The 13,952-nt window shown below is 42.3% G+C and overlaps 1 protein-coding gene across 1 annotated transcript in view; it reads right to left on the reverse strand.

The window, feature by feature from the left end:
* Positions 1-13,952, reverse strand: part of SRPK3 (SRSF protein kinase 3) — a 2,415,720-nt gene that overhangs the window by 1,730,067 nt on the left and 671,701 nt on the right. The window contains exon 4 of the mRNA XM_044080110.1: positions 10,426-10,534. Within this exon, the coding sequence (XP_043936045.1) occupies positions 10,426-10,534 (109 nt within the window). The remainder of the gene's footprint in view (positions 1-10,425; positions 10,535-13,952) is intronic.

The raw sequence follows: 13,952 nt of genomic DNA on the forward strand, positions 1-13,952 counted from the left end.
AGCAGACACAGGCAGCACAGGCCGAGACGTTGTGGTCTGGGCCCAGGCAAGGAAGGCAATAAGAATGGAAGTCCTTATGAGGTATTTGTTTACCACAAGACAAACAATTATTAACTTTCTCAATTTGTTCTGACATCGGCTGAGGCAAGAAAAAATGTTCCCCAATGGGGTACTTAGCTTTTAGATGACTTCGGTACTGAAAACACAGGAGCTGACCGACCAGCACTTGCGAACTGCTTCTGCTTCGGGCACCGCGCGACAAGAAAGACTGAAGAAGATGGCGTCGGCCGATGCCTTTATACTCCAGCCATTCTGACGTTGGACAGGAGGCGACACCAGCCGACGCCGGACCCAGACTTTGGAATCCGGCCGACCGAGGGCTGCCTGAGGCAGGACAATCCATATGTTATGACTGCAGTTGCATTCTTGAAGGACATCTGAAAATTCAACTGCTGACTCCTACACTAAGGCACTGTACGAGCACATCCACTCATGCATGAATCGTGCCATCCCAAATAGAACCAAGATGCTCTCATCCAGAAAAAGGAAGCCAATCTGGTGGTCCATTGCCATAAACAAACTTTACAACAAAAGGATGAAACTGTTGCAGAAAAGAGGAAAATCCCAGGATGCAAAAAAACTCCCTTACCAGCCCCAGTAAGAAACTGAGATCCCTCATAAAATCCTCCAAAGCTAGTTACGAAAATAAAATTGCCAAAGATTCCAAAGACAACCACAAGACATTCTATAACTATGTCAAAAATTTAAATGGCAATGCTCAGATCTGCTCTGAGCTAAAACAGAATGGCATTAAATATACTGATCCCAAGAATATTGCCAATATCCTGGCAGATAGATTCAGTGCCAACTTCACCCCCCTCTCACCCCCTAAATGGCCCATCTCAATACCGGAAGATTGCCAAATTCCGGTAATAACGGCCACACAGGTAAAACGACTCCAAAGATAAGAATACAGCATCCATGGGACCAGATGACATCCCGGGCTGTGTACTACATGAACTACAATATGAAATGGCACCTCACCTCAGTGTCATGTTTAATCATAGCCTCACCTCAGGTTTCGTGCCCACTGAGTGGCGCAGAGCTACAGTTATCCCACTCCACAAGGTCTGACAAGCCTTATCTGCAAGGCCATGAAGTGTATTATCATGGATGGAACTTATACACAAAGATATTGGCAACCTTCAAACACTGGACCCCACCCAGTTTGGGTTCGTGAAGGGCCGATCTTGTCTCCTGAACCTCCAAAATTCAAACAAGCAGAAAAACAATGAAAACGCCAGAGGAACAGAAGGCTCAGCCGTTGCAAAAAAGATACCACAAAGTATCTTCGAATCAGTCTCCAGAGCCATGGACAAGGGTATGGTGGTCCACACAGCCTATCTAGACCTTGTCAAGGCCTTTGACACCATCCCCCACTCTGGAATCACAGATAAACTTACTAAACTGGGCATTAATCCCTACGTCACCAAATGGGTTGCTAACTGGCTTACTGATAGAACCCACACTAAAAGTAGCAGACTCCAAATCCAGCTCCAGACAAGTGGAGTGCCTCAGGGTTCAGTCCTGGGACCGCTCTTGTTTGGCATCTACTTCTCTGAAGTACAAGCTAACACTAAGGGACTCTGGCTAACAAAGTTCGCAGATGACTGCAAACTGGGAGCCATTACTGAATCCCCAAATGATATGGATACTCCACAAAAGGGTCTTGCAGAAACAGAAGCTTGGTGCCAGAGCCATGGGCTCAAGCTCAATGCCAAGAAATGTATAGTTATCCCCTTTGGGAAAAAACACATACCCATGAATTACCATATAGGTGGCAGTACACTAAACACCGAAAGTGTGATAAGAGACTTAGGGACACAGGTGGACAGTGGTCTCACCTTCGATAACCACATCGCCACAATAGTCAGGAAATCCTTCTATGTGGCACACCTCATCACTAAGGGCTTTTCATCCAGAAAAAAGGAGGTCATTGTCCCACTGTACTCATCCCTCATTAGACCCATTATAGAATACAATGCCCCGTTTGGCATGTACCTCTCAAGACATCTGCACCAACTGGAAAGGCCGCAGAAATACCTCACTAAAAGAATCACAGGCCTAAAGTAGATGCCCTACGCTGACCGCCTTAAAAAACTACAGCTATACTCTGTCACATATCGTCTACTCAGAGGCAATCTCTGCTTAATGTACAAGGCCATGTCGAACACAGAGCTGTTGGACATGCTACACTTAAAAAAATCCCAATCCCTCAGAGCCACACACTCCAGGGATCTAAACCTTGTCATCACAATAAACAAAACATGCTGGAGGGATAGGTTCCTGACCCAGAGACTCCCCAGACTCTGGAATAGATTGCCCATACATGTCAAGCAGAGTGCCTCTTTGGCCCTCTTCAAAAGGAACCTTGACGATTGGATGGGAGAAAGAAAATTCACCCCGGGGATCACGTCAGCTAGACAGGGGTCCAGGGAAGTAAATAGTGTGGGAAGAAATAGCCAGGGAATTGTTATGGCTAGGCTTGTATAGGGCCTAGGGCTGATAGCCTAGTACCAACCTAAGAACCTATGTGTACACTGTATGACAACAACAATGACAACTGGTTACTGTTTTTCCATTGGCAATGTACACAAACTCATGTTACCATTTAAAATGGGCTGATTTAATAAAGATGTTGAAAAGAAAAACCGTGAATGTCTATACAGGACCTTATCGGAGAGAGAGAAAAATTCTAAGTGCTAACTGGTAGAGAGAAAACACCTAACAAAGGCTCAAAGGAGCCATCAAAAAGGATCTTTGATGTCACATCTACAGTTAAAACATAAAGAAAAGACAAAGCAGATTTTGACTTGTATACAGATCTTCAAAAATTGTAGAAATTCGCTTTACTTTTCCTGTGTGACATTCTGCTATGAAAAATACTAGAAACTACCTTTAATGGCCATGTGATGTGGAGAATCAATGTATTACAAGAATCTAGACACAATTGTTTTAGGTGGGACTGATGTTGTAGGTGAAGACCATTAAACCTGCTCTTTCATTAGATAAAGCCAGATTTTCAACAGCTGGTTGTTGCAGCAGTTGCTATGGTGTTCTGAGAGGAAGGTTATGAGGGTGTAGACAAAATAACAAATGAAAAGTCTCCTATAGGCCTTTGCTACACATATACATACATACACACACACACACACACAGATATATATATATATATATATATATATATAATATATATATACCCTATAAACTGAATCACAATGTCAAGTCAAAAATAAATGACTGCACCTGTGATGCTCACCCATCTCCAAATTTCCTACGACACTGGTGTTACTTCAAAAAAGAAGAAAGACTGTTCAGGCAATGCAGCCTGCTGCTCAGGTTTCACTTGTGGCAATTTCATTGATATTTCTTAACATCTACCTGCCTCATTAGGGGAAGATAGTTTTTATTTAACCTCTCATGTTAATTTGTCAATTTCATAATTTTGTGAGTACACACACCCTCCAAAATCTTCTCACCACTCTTTTTAGTGGCAATATAAAAAACTTGTACATCTCACAGGCAAAGGTGTCCGTAATAGTGTCTTAAGAGAAACAGGGTGAGATGAGGAAAGTACAGTTGTGTACACTTACCATACATGTAGATGTTTGAGTGTATTCACTGTTGCAGTCATTACATTTGAGTAATCTGCTGGCAGGTTGCCCTCAGTTGGCCTGAATAACAAAGTCTTGGGTTCTGCTTCAGTTGCTGTCTCCTCTTCCATGATGTCAGGTCGTCAGGGGTATAAAACATGCAGCTGACGCCATTTTAATCAGTTTTTCTTGCCCCAGATGTCAGGTGCCCCTCAAATGGGGAGTATATATATATATATATATATATATATATATATATATATATATATATATATATATATATATACGCAAGTACTAAAAGCAAATACACCTCAAAGGCTTTTGAGCATAGTGAAGGAAAGAAGAGGTATAATAATGGAGAAGAAAGGGGGCTGGCGGGTGGGTAACCTGGACTGCAACAGTGAATACACTCGAACATCTACATTTTATGGTAAGTGTACACAACTGTATTATGTTCTTCGTGTTTCACTGTTGCAGTCATCACATTTGGGTAGAATCCCAAAGCTATGGATGGGAGGATGGAATTGTACAGCATTAGGAGCAGCTATAAGGCCCTGCAGGACAGTAGTGGCAAAGCCTGCCCTAGATTTAGAAAAGAGAGTTAAAATGGTAATGTTTTGTGAACGTATGAACTGAGCTCCAAGTAGCAGCTTCTAGAATGTCTCTGGTAGGAACCCCTCTGAGAAAATCTGCAGAAGTAGATGCAGGCCTGGTGGAATGAGATCTGATCCCCTTGGGGACAGGCTTACCATGGTGCATGTAGCCGAAACAAATACAATGGCTTATCCATTTTGAAATAGTCTGCTTTGATATAGCTTTCCCCTCTGCCCTTGCAGCAAATGCCACCAGTAGTTGCTCAGACTTTCTTAGAGATTTTGTCCTGTTTAAGCAGAATCTTAGTTGTCTGTGTACATCCAATGAATGCAGAATCCGCTCCCCCTTGTTCTGCGGATTTGGGAAAAAAGTTGGTAGATGAATGGTCTGGTTAAGAGCCACACTGGATACCACCTTAGGCATAAAAGAAGGATTGGTCCTGAGGGCCACCATGTCCAGATAAAAGATAATGAAAGGTTCTACTGCCATGAGAGCCTGTAGTTCTGAAATCCTTCTAGCTGAAGTGAATGCTAAAAGAAAGGCTGTCTTCCAATAAAGAAATTTTATGTCTGCAGTAGCAGCTGGTTCAAAAGGCGGTAGGGAGAGTTTTCCCAGCACAACATTGGGGTCCCATGAAGGAGTCGGTGCTCCCCTGGGAGGTCTCAAATTTTTGGCTCCTCTGAGGTACTGCTTTAGCAGGGGATGAGAAAAGAGAGGAGGCTCTGTATTGTAATGAGCCGAGATGGCAGAGGCATGGATTTTTATAGAACAAAAAGACAGGCCGTTGTGAAGCATCTCAGTTAAATATTGCAAAATCTGAGGAATATTGGGCATTGCTGTGTTTATTCCCTGTGTTCGGTTCCAAGCAAAGAATCTCTTCCATTTATTAGCATATGATTTTCTAGTACTAGGCCTTCTAGCCTCCAAAACGACATCCATCACAGGTTTACTGAGAGATGTGATTGGTGAAATTAGTTGATTAGCCATGCTGCAAGATTCAGAGTTTGGAGCTGAGTGTGCGGAATTTGTAAGTTCTGCTGCGACAATAGATGAGGTGTCTTGAGGCAAGTACCACGGAGGAAGGTGTGACATATTCCTCAGAAGCGGGTACCAGTGTTGGCGAGGCCAGTCCGGAGCAATCAGAATCATTTTTGGTTTTTCCTGTCTGACTTTTAGTAACACCTTGGACAGCAGAGGCAGAGGGGGAAAGGCATAGACTGATAGGTTTTTCCAGCTGAAGGACAGAGCATCCACTTTCCAAGCTTTTTTGCAATGAGTTCTTGTGCAGAATTTGTCTAGCTGGTAGTTTTGGTGAGAGGCAAAAAGATCTATGTCTGGGCTCCCCCATTTTCATATCAACATGCTGAAGATTTGTGGATCCAGTTTCCATTTGTGTGGGTCCATAAGATTTCTGCTTAGGTCGTCTGCCAGAGTACTTTGCTTTCCTGGCAGGAATTGAGCTTGTAGATGTATTTGGTAAGTCAAGGCTGTGTTCCATAAGGCCATGGCTAGTCTGCAAAGGGGGTAGGAGTGGGTACCTCCCTGCTTGTTTATGTACCACATGACTGTGGTGTTGTCCGTCTATCAGTAGTTGTCCTGGATGAAGGAAGTCCTTGAAGGCTGTCAGAGCATTCTGTACAGCTAGCATTTCTTTCTGGTTGATATGTAGGTACATTTGATTTGGGCTCCATTCGCCCTGAATGCATCTCTCTGCCAGATGGGCCCCCAAGCATAGTCTGATGAGTCTGTAGTCAGGGTTTGGGTGGCAGAGGGTAGAATGAATGACAGTCCCTTGTTTTGGTGACAGGCCTCTGCCCACCAAAGGAACTCCTGTTGCAGGCAAGGAATGAGAGGAATCATTGTTTCCAGGCTATGACAATGTTGACTCCATAAGCTTTTTAGGTACCATTGAAGTTTCCTCATATGCAGTCTTGCATATGGAATTAGTAGAATGCAGGATTCCATGAACCCCAAAGCCTGCAGAATTTGTCTTGCAGATAGCTGGGTTTTTGTGGCCACTTGTTTGAAGTATGTTGTTAACTGAATTTGACTGGCGTGAGGTAAGCCATCTGGTCAGTTGTATTCAAGCTTGCACCCAGGAATGTAATTATTTGAGAGGGCACCAGTTATGATTTATTTTCGTTTATGGTGTACCCTAGGCATGTTAGAAGCCTTTTTACAAACACCAGATGTTGTAGAAGAGTGTCCTTGTCCTCTGCCTGAATTAGACAATCATCCAGATAAGGATAAATTTGAATGTTTGTCCGCAAATTGCAATTACTGGTGCCAGTCACTTTGTGAAGACCCTGGGCGCAGTAGATAAGCCAAAGGGCAGTGCAGAGAACTGGTAATGCAAATAGCCTGCTGTGAAGCGGAGGTATCTTCTGCAAGATTCCCTGACTGGGATATGCAGGTAAGCCTCTTTTAAGTCTAGAGTTACCAACCAGGCATTCTTGCCTAGCATAGGCAATAGCTGTTGTAGAGTCAGCATCTTGAACTTTGGAATGTCCAGGAAAGTATTTAGAATAGATAAGTCCAGAATTGGACGCCATGATTTGTCTTTTCTTGGTACCAGGAAAAGTCTTGAATAAAAACCTTGTCCTTTTTCCTTTTCTGGTACTGGTTGAATAGCCCCCATATCCATGAGGTACATGACTTGTTTCTGGGGCCTCTGCCCATTGATTAGAGGGCAGATCTGGCCATCCATTTGGAATTGTCAACATGTGGAAATTAAATCTGTACCCCTGGGATACTATATTTAAGACCCAATTGTCCTGGGTAATTAAATGCCAATTTTGAGCATGAAGTGCTTGTTTTCCCCCCCAAGGGGGCTGCCAAAAGATAAGTGCTTGGAAATGGCAGAGGAAAGTCATTGAGACTGTTTACCGAAGGGTGGTGCTTTGCTACTTTCTGATTTGGAGGTGGAGGCACCCCATTGTTTTGTCCTTTAAGATCCTTGTGACTGAAACCTGGAGCCTTTGGAGTGTCTGGGTTTGGCCTGAGTGGCTCTGTTGGGTACTGGAAAGGACCAATTCTTAGTAGGCCAGTGCCTACTGAACCTGGGTGGCTGCACTTGCAAGAAATCTTTTACAGTTTGCATAGATTTAGCTTTGTCTTCCATCTTTTTTAAAACTTCATCTGCCTTATTACCAAACAGACTGTCCTGCTGTAAAGGAGCATCCAACAATCTAGCTTTAACATGATCAGGCAGATTTTGCTCCTTGAGCCAAGCATGCCTTCTTATCACAGATCCAGTTACGGCGACCCTGCAAGAGGCCTTCAAGGAATCAAAACCACACTGCAAAGTATGCTTTCCAACTTGTTCAGCTGAATGCAATAAATCCTGTAACTGTTTTCCACACAATCAGAAATCAACATAATTTTCTGTTTCAGTAAGCCCATGACATGCTGTTGATATTTAAGCATATGAAATTGGCAGTTTAAAGCCCTGATTGCCAGGGTTGCAGACATATAAACCTTCTTACCCCATCTATCCAGTGCCCTGGAGTCTCTATCAGAAGGGGTAGGATTTTTAGCAGTAGAAGCCTTAACACCCTTGGGACCATGAGAAATAGTTTCAGAGTCAGCAGTAGGGTTTTTGAAAAGAAACTTGTGGGAGTCAGGAACCCTGTAATATCTGCCTGGCTTACTAGGAGCAGGAGGCAGGGAATCAGAAGCCATGCTGGATTCTGAGAAAACATCATCAACAATGTCTAAAACAGGAGGTATAGCCAAAGGCCTATGCTGAGAAAGAAAAAGAAAATCCCTAAGCCTCTTTTTGGATTCTGAAAAGTCCTGACTCTCCCAATGAAAATGTTCCCTTAAGGTATACAAAGTCTCTCCAAAAGAAAAATCTTCAGGAGGAGAAGCAGAAGGGATGGATTCTTCTGCATCAGAGTCCTCATAAGGGGGGATAGAAAATTCCTGATCAGAAGAAGAATCAGAAGAAATGGAAACCTGATCTGAAGATTCATAATCAGCGACTTGCCTAGGCCTCTTAGAAGGAGAGGGCTGGGAACCCCTGATCAAGGTAATTAAATCTTCGGCCATTTTGATAATTTGTTTTTTAGGCATAGGGGCCTGAGCACGTGGCTCATGCATCGGTTTCTTAGACATAGTAGTTGGTTTTGGCCTTGTTTTTGATGATGGCGTCAGTTTAATATACAAATCTTTAGGCCTGAAAACACCCTCAGAAGCCGATGCCTGCTCAGCAGCTCCGGACCCATCCAAGGGAGAGACATCCACGGGTTCCCTCCGAATGGGTCTCGGTAGAGGCCTACGACTCAAAAGTAGTGAGCATCAGGAGCTGTGAAAGCACATCACTGAGTACCGACGACTGGCTTAGGAGAAGCTTTGTCATCGGTTTTGGACCTCGATGGTCTGTCTCTGTCTTTTTCTTTGCATTTTTTTGTGAATTCCGGTAGTCGGACTGCTAACCGACAACATTTCAGGATAGTTAAATCTTGAACCAAAGTATTTAGAAGCAAAAATATACCGATGCTTAACAGTGTGTTGGTTAAATTTAGAACAAAACCGACAGCAAGGCACATTGTGGTCGGGGCCTAGGCAAGGAAATACAGTACAAATGAAAATCCTTATGAGGTATTTGCTTCCCACAAGTAATACAATTATTAACTTTTACTGACATCGGTAAGGAGCAAGAAAAAGTTTCCCCAACGGGGTACTTAGCTTTAGTTTAAAGACTTCGGTTCTGAAACTCGAAAACGAAAATTTCAGGAGTCGGACAACCAGCACTTGCGAACTGCTTCTGCTTCGGGCACCGTGCGTCAAGAAAGACTGGATTAAAATGGCGTTCAGCTGCATGTTTTATACCCCTAACGTCATGGAAGAGGAGACAGCAACAGATGCAGGACCCAAGACTTTGTTATTTAGGCCGACTGAGGGCAACCTGCCAGCAGATTACCCAAATGTAATGACTGCAACAGTGAAACACGAAGAACATCTCTCTTTGCATATGTTTACCTGAACAGTATCTGCTGACAGACAAGTGACAAGACAGTGGATTAATCAAAAATGTATGTATGCATGAAAACCAATAAAGATTAAACCTACTATTTCAGGCACAAAAATATTTTCTCTTATTTGTCCAATAAGGCATGTGTGTAGGTATACAGCAATGTATAGGGAAAGATGAAAACCAGGGTGTGCCTTTCTAACACTACAGGTTGTTCTACAAATATTCAAAGACAATACTGATGAAGCTACCTCCTGCAACAGCTTTATTAAATTTAACATAACTGTTAGCACAGAAGATTAAGGCTCCAAGATGTTAATACTTTCTGTAATCAAAGGTACAGGGTTTGATTCTCTCTATTTCTATTTCCCTACTGTGTGACTCTACCCAAACAAATTAGCCTAAACAGTTTTCCTGTGTTGCCCTTGAAAAAGAACACTTCTGTTCAGTGGACTACCAAATGTACAAAAAAACCCCCTCAGAACCTGAATCTATGTAATCTTCTTCTTCTTTTGGCTTTTCCCGGTTAGGGGTCGCCACAGCGGATCACCTTGTCCGCACATTGATTGGCAGTGGAGTTTTACAGTGTCGAGTTGCCAGCCCGGCGCCCAACCTTCCACAGAAGGCACACTCATACGCACACCTAGGGCCAATTTGGAGTGTCCAATCCACCTGCAGCATGTCTTTGGGATGTGGGAGGAAACCGGAGCACCCGGAGGAAACCCACGCGACCACAGGGAGTACATGCAGACTCCGCACAGAGGATCGAACCGGAGAACCTCTTGCTGTGAGGCGACAATGCTAACCACTGCACCACCGTGGCCGCCCTGAATCTATGTAATAAATATTGATTAAAAAAAGATTTATCAAGATTTAACACAAACTTCCAGCAATACAACAGTAATGAAAGCATGACCTTAACATTTCAGAATAACATTTTGGGGGAAATGTTGTTAATTTTAGAGCTTTATTATTTCAGTTAAAGGAACTGCACAGTCAATGTGCTCAGACTGAATTCCATAGCCTCCCAAAAAATTAATCATATATTTCAGTAACTATCTTTCAGCATTTATATAACCACAATCTGTCAACTGTTAAAAAGAAAAACATGCTTCGGTGAAGTACAGATTAAAGTTTCTAAGTACTTGTGAATTATTATTCCCTAATGGAAAGTAAGATGACTGAAAACTGTTCTTTTCTTACTGTATATCCCAGCAAAGCCACACTGTGGAGAAGTGCCCCCATCCCAACTTGCGAACCACATGGTATCTTCCATTAAACAAGTCCCCAATCTTCACTGGGTAGTAGCCACCTGCAGAAGAAAAAGGAGAGGTGGTTGCTAGTAAGCAGCATTTCAAAAATATCCATAAGTCAAGACTAAAACATCTTCAATTAAACAAAGTGAAACTCCAGAACACTACTTGAAACTCACATAATTATCAAGGGAATGGAAAACACCAAACTCAAAACAGATCAGTAAATTCCTGCAAAAGAACATGGCAATGTAAAACTATAAAAAATGCAAAAACTGCCACAATCAGAATGCAGAATAATTTGTGCATAACTAAGAAAAAGAAACACAGCTGGTACCAAGAACAACCACCACTAAAAAAACTGCCTAGCAGGAATATATGCATCACAAAAGGGTTTTCATTCATTTTGATAATGGTTTTCATCAGAACACCACCAGACAGGGTTCACACACCATGACAGCTTGCAACTCAGATGCTCTCTTCTTGGAAATGTCAACAGAAATAAGCAAACAATTTTGCACGTAATGAATTTTAAGTCTGCTTGATGTGCAGGTTCAAATGCAAGCATACTTAACATTTCCAACACAAAGTTAAGATCACAGGACTGAACAAACTGTTCACATGGAGGTCTCAAAGTGTAAACCCCCCTTAAGAAACTGTTTTACTAAAAACATAGAAAGAAGTGGAGGATACATGGGCAGACATGATAAAATGGCAGCAAGATGTACCTAGATAGAGGAGTAAGAGAGGCCAGAGGCTAGTAACTCACACAAATATTTGAGCACCAGTGGTAATAATCCCTGATGGTGCATAGTCAATAACCAGGGCCTTAATTAAAACATCTTTTCCACTTGCCAATATAAGATTTACGACTAGCATTTGTTTTGCCTCCTTTAATACCTGATGCAACTCCTCTGAAAAAGGGGGTCTAAAATGAATGAGTTGAATCATCCAGGCAGTTAACTGAAAATGTTTGTGATGGGAGTGTATGCATTAAACTCCCCTGTCACGTACGAGTAGGTCCACTTTGAGAAGAAGCTTGTGGTAACTTCCCTTTGCCAATTCCATAAGAAGGGAAAACTCAATGTTGCCTGGGCCAAAAGGGAGTGACCACAATGACGTTTGGGAGTTCTTTTGTGTGGCTGGCAGCCAGTTCTTTTGGAAGATGGACAACTGTTGTGTCTTGAGCAGGACAAAAGTCAGACAGCCTAAAGGCTACTGCAGCAATGGAAAGAATATCTAAACACTTTAAATTAAGTGTGTCTACTATGCTAAACACTTCAAAAAAAGACGGACATCAATATATAGACAAATTTTGTACAGTTGCACATAAATTTCACAGAAGAGTTTTTTTATTATTATAGGTTCATAGGTCCATAGGTAAGTACGAAGCTAGATGCCACTGGGGGCCATTTTAAGCCTAGCCAATTTCCCTTTTGGTGATTGAATTAACATATCCCATTTGGTGTTATTAGCTTATCCACCTCATGGTTGATAAAAAGAAGTTAGGTACTCACCATAACGTCCCATCTGCATTGTCTATTTTCATTCTTCCTCAACAGTTGGGTTCGGATACGATCCTCGGTCCATCTCGGCCATTACCATAGCTTGTGGTGACCATACAGCTCTAGAGATTCTCCCTTACCTACAATGCACCAGCCCCTACCATACCTCAGACCATGTTTGTCAGATCAGAATAAGTAAGAAATATTACAACTGACTTCTGGTTATAGAAAGCCATTATTTGGAGCTTAACAGAAGGACCAGAGGAGTCCTTTAAAACTCTCATTCTTCCAAAAATCATTGTTGAATGGTTGAGAGTTGGTGGGAAGGGAGCTGAGGAAGAGTGAAAATAGACAACAGAGATGGAACATTATGGTGAGTATCTAACTTCTTTATTTGATGTTGTCAATTTTCATTCATTCCTCAACAGTTGGGTCAAAGTCCCCAGCTACGTGAAATCCCAGGTAGACTCTAAGGAAGGATATTCCTGGGCACAGCTGAACCAAAGGCTGCTCTTCCCCTTGAGACCAGATCTAGTTTGTAATCAGTAATAAAGGTATGAGGATTAGCCCAAGTTGCAGCTGCAAATATCATCCATGGAATGTCTGGATAAAAACACTGATGAAGTTGCCATGGATCTAGTCGAGTGGGCTCTTAAAGGTTTTGGTAATGAAATAGCCAATTTATTGCAAACAAAAATATACATTTGTAAGCGATCTTGCAAAGTTTACTTTTGTAACTGATTTATCTTATTTTTATATCTGCAAAGCTGACAAATAGTTGACCAGATGTTCTAAATTATTTTGTCCTATGCAAGTAGAAACATAACTGTCTATGAACATCGAACAAGTGCAACATATATTCCTCCCTTATTTTCAATATTTGTAAAGAACACCGGCAGATTAATAGACTGGTTGATGTTGGATTGTGACACCACCACCACCTTAGGTAGGAAAGAAGGGTTGGTTCATAATGTAACTCTATACCTATGAAAAATCAAGTAGGGAGGTTTGGATGACAATGCTTGAAGTTCAGTAATTCTTCTAGCAGAGGTAATGGCCACTAAAAAGATAGTTTTCCAGGTCAGAAATTTAAGATCACACTTTGCTGCTGATTCAAAGAGAGAATGAGTTAAGTCCAGCTGTATTAAATTCAAGTTCCATGGTGCAGTATGGTCTTTACAAGATGGTTTTAATGTAACAGTGCCTCTCAAGAACATCTTACAAAGCTTAAATGAAGCCAGGGAGGAATTCTCAAAACCAAAATAGAAGATATTGTTACCAACTGAACTGTAATGTTGAGGAGCTGGAGCCTTCGTTAAAAAATAGTTGCCAAAAATTCAAGAACACAATGTACAGGGGCTGAAAAAGGGTCAATACGTTTCTGATGCGCCCAAAAAACAAGCCTCTCATTTACTTCTGTAAAATTTCCTCACAGAAGCTTTATGGGAAGATAAAAGTATATGAAGGACAGGGGAAGAGAGCATAAGGTTATCTGGCTATTAAACGGAGTGGAGAAACCACATTGTCAGCTTTAGGTCTAAGATATCTGGATGAATCATCCCCATCAGGTAAGAGAGGTGGTCTGTAATCAGATCCAAAATCCAAAGCTGGTAAGTCAATCTAGTCGGATGACGCCAAAGAAAGGGAAACCAAATCTGTTGAGGCCAGTAAGGTGCAATGAGGATTACTCTGCTCTTCAACCTGGCAGATTTCTGCAGAAATCTGGAGATCAAGGGAGTCAGGGATAAGCATAAAGGTGACTGGGGGCCAATCATGGAGCACAGCATCACCCTGTGATTTCCCCCGGTGGGGAGGGGGGATAAGGGCAAAGATGCTGCTGCACGTGTTTAAGGGAGAGGCAAAAGATCACAGCAAGGATGGCCCCACTGACAGAAAATCATTTCTGCCACTTCGTTATTGAGGGACCACTCATGAGGTAGTAGAAGTGACCTGCTCAGCTTGTCTGATATCA

The sequence above is a fragment of the Protopterus annectens genome, chromosome 8.part0 (genome assembly GCF_019279795.1).
Source record: "Protopterus annectens isolate FY-2018-M chromosome 8.part0, PAN1.0, whole genome shotgun sequence".
NCBI lineage: Eukaryota > Metazoa > Chordata > Ceratodontiformes > Protopteridae > Protopterus > Protopterus annectens.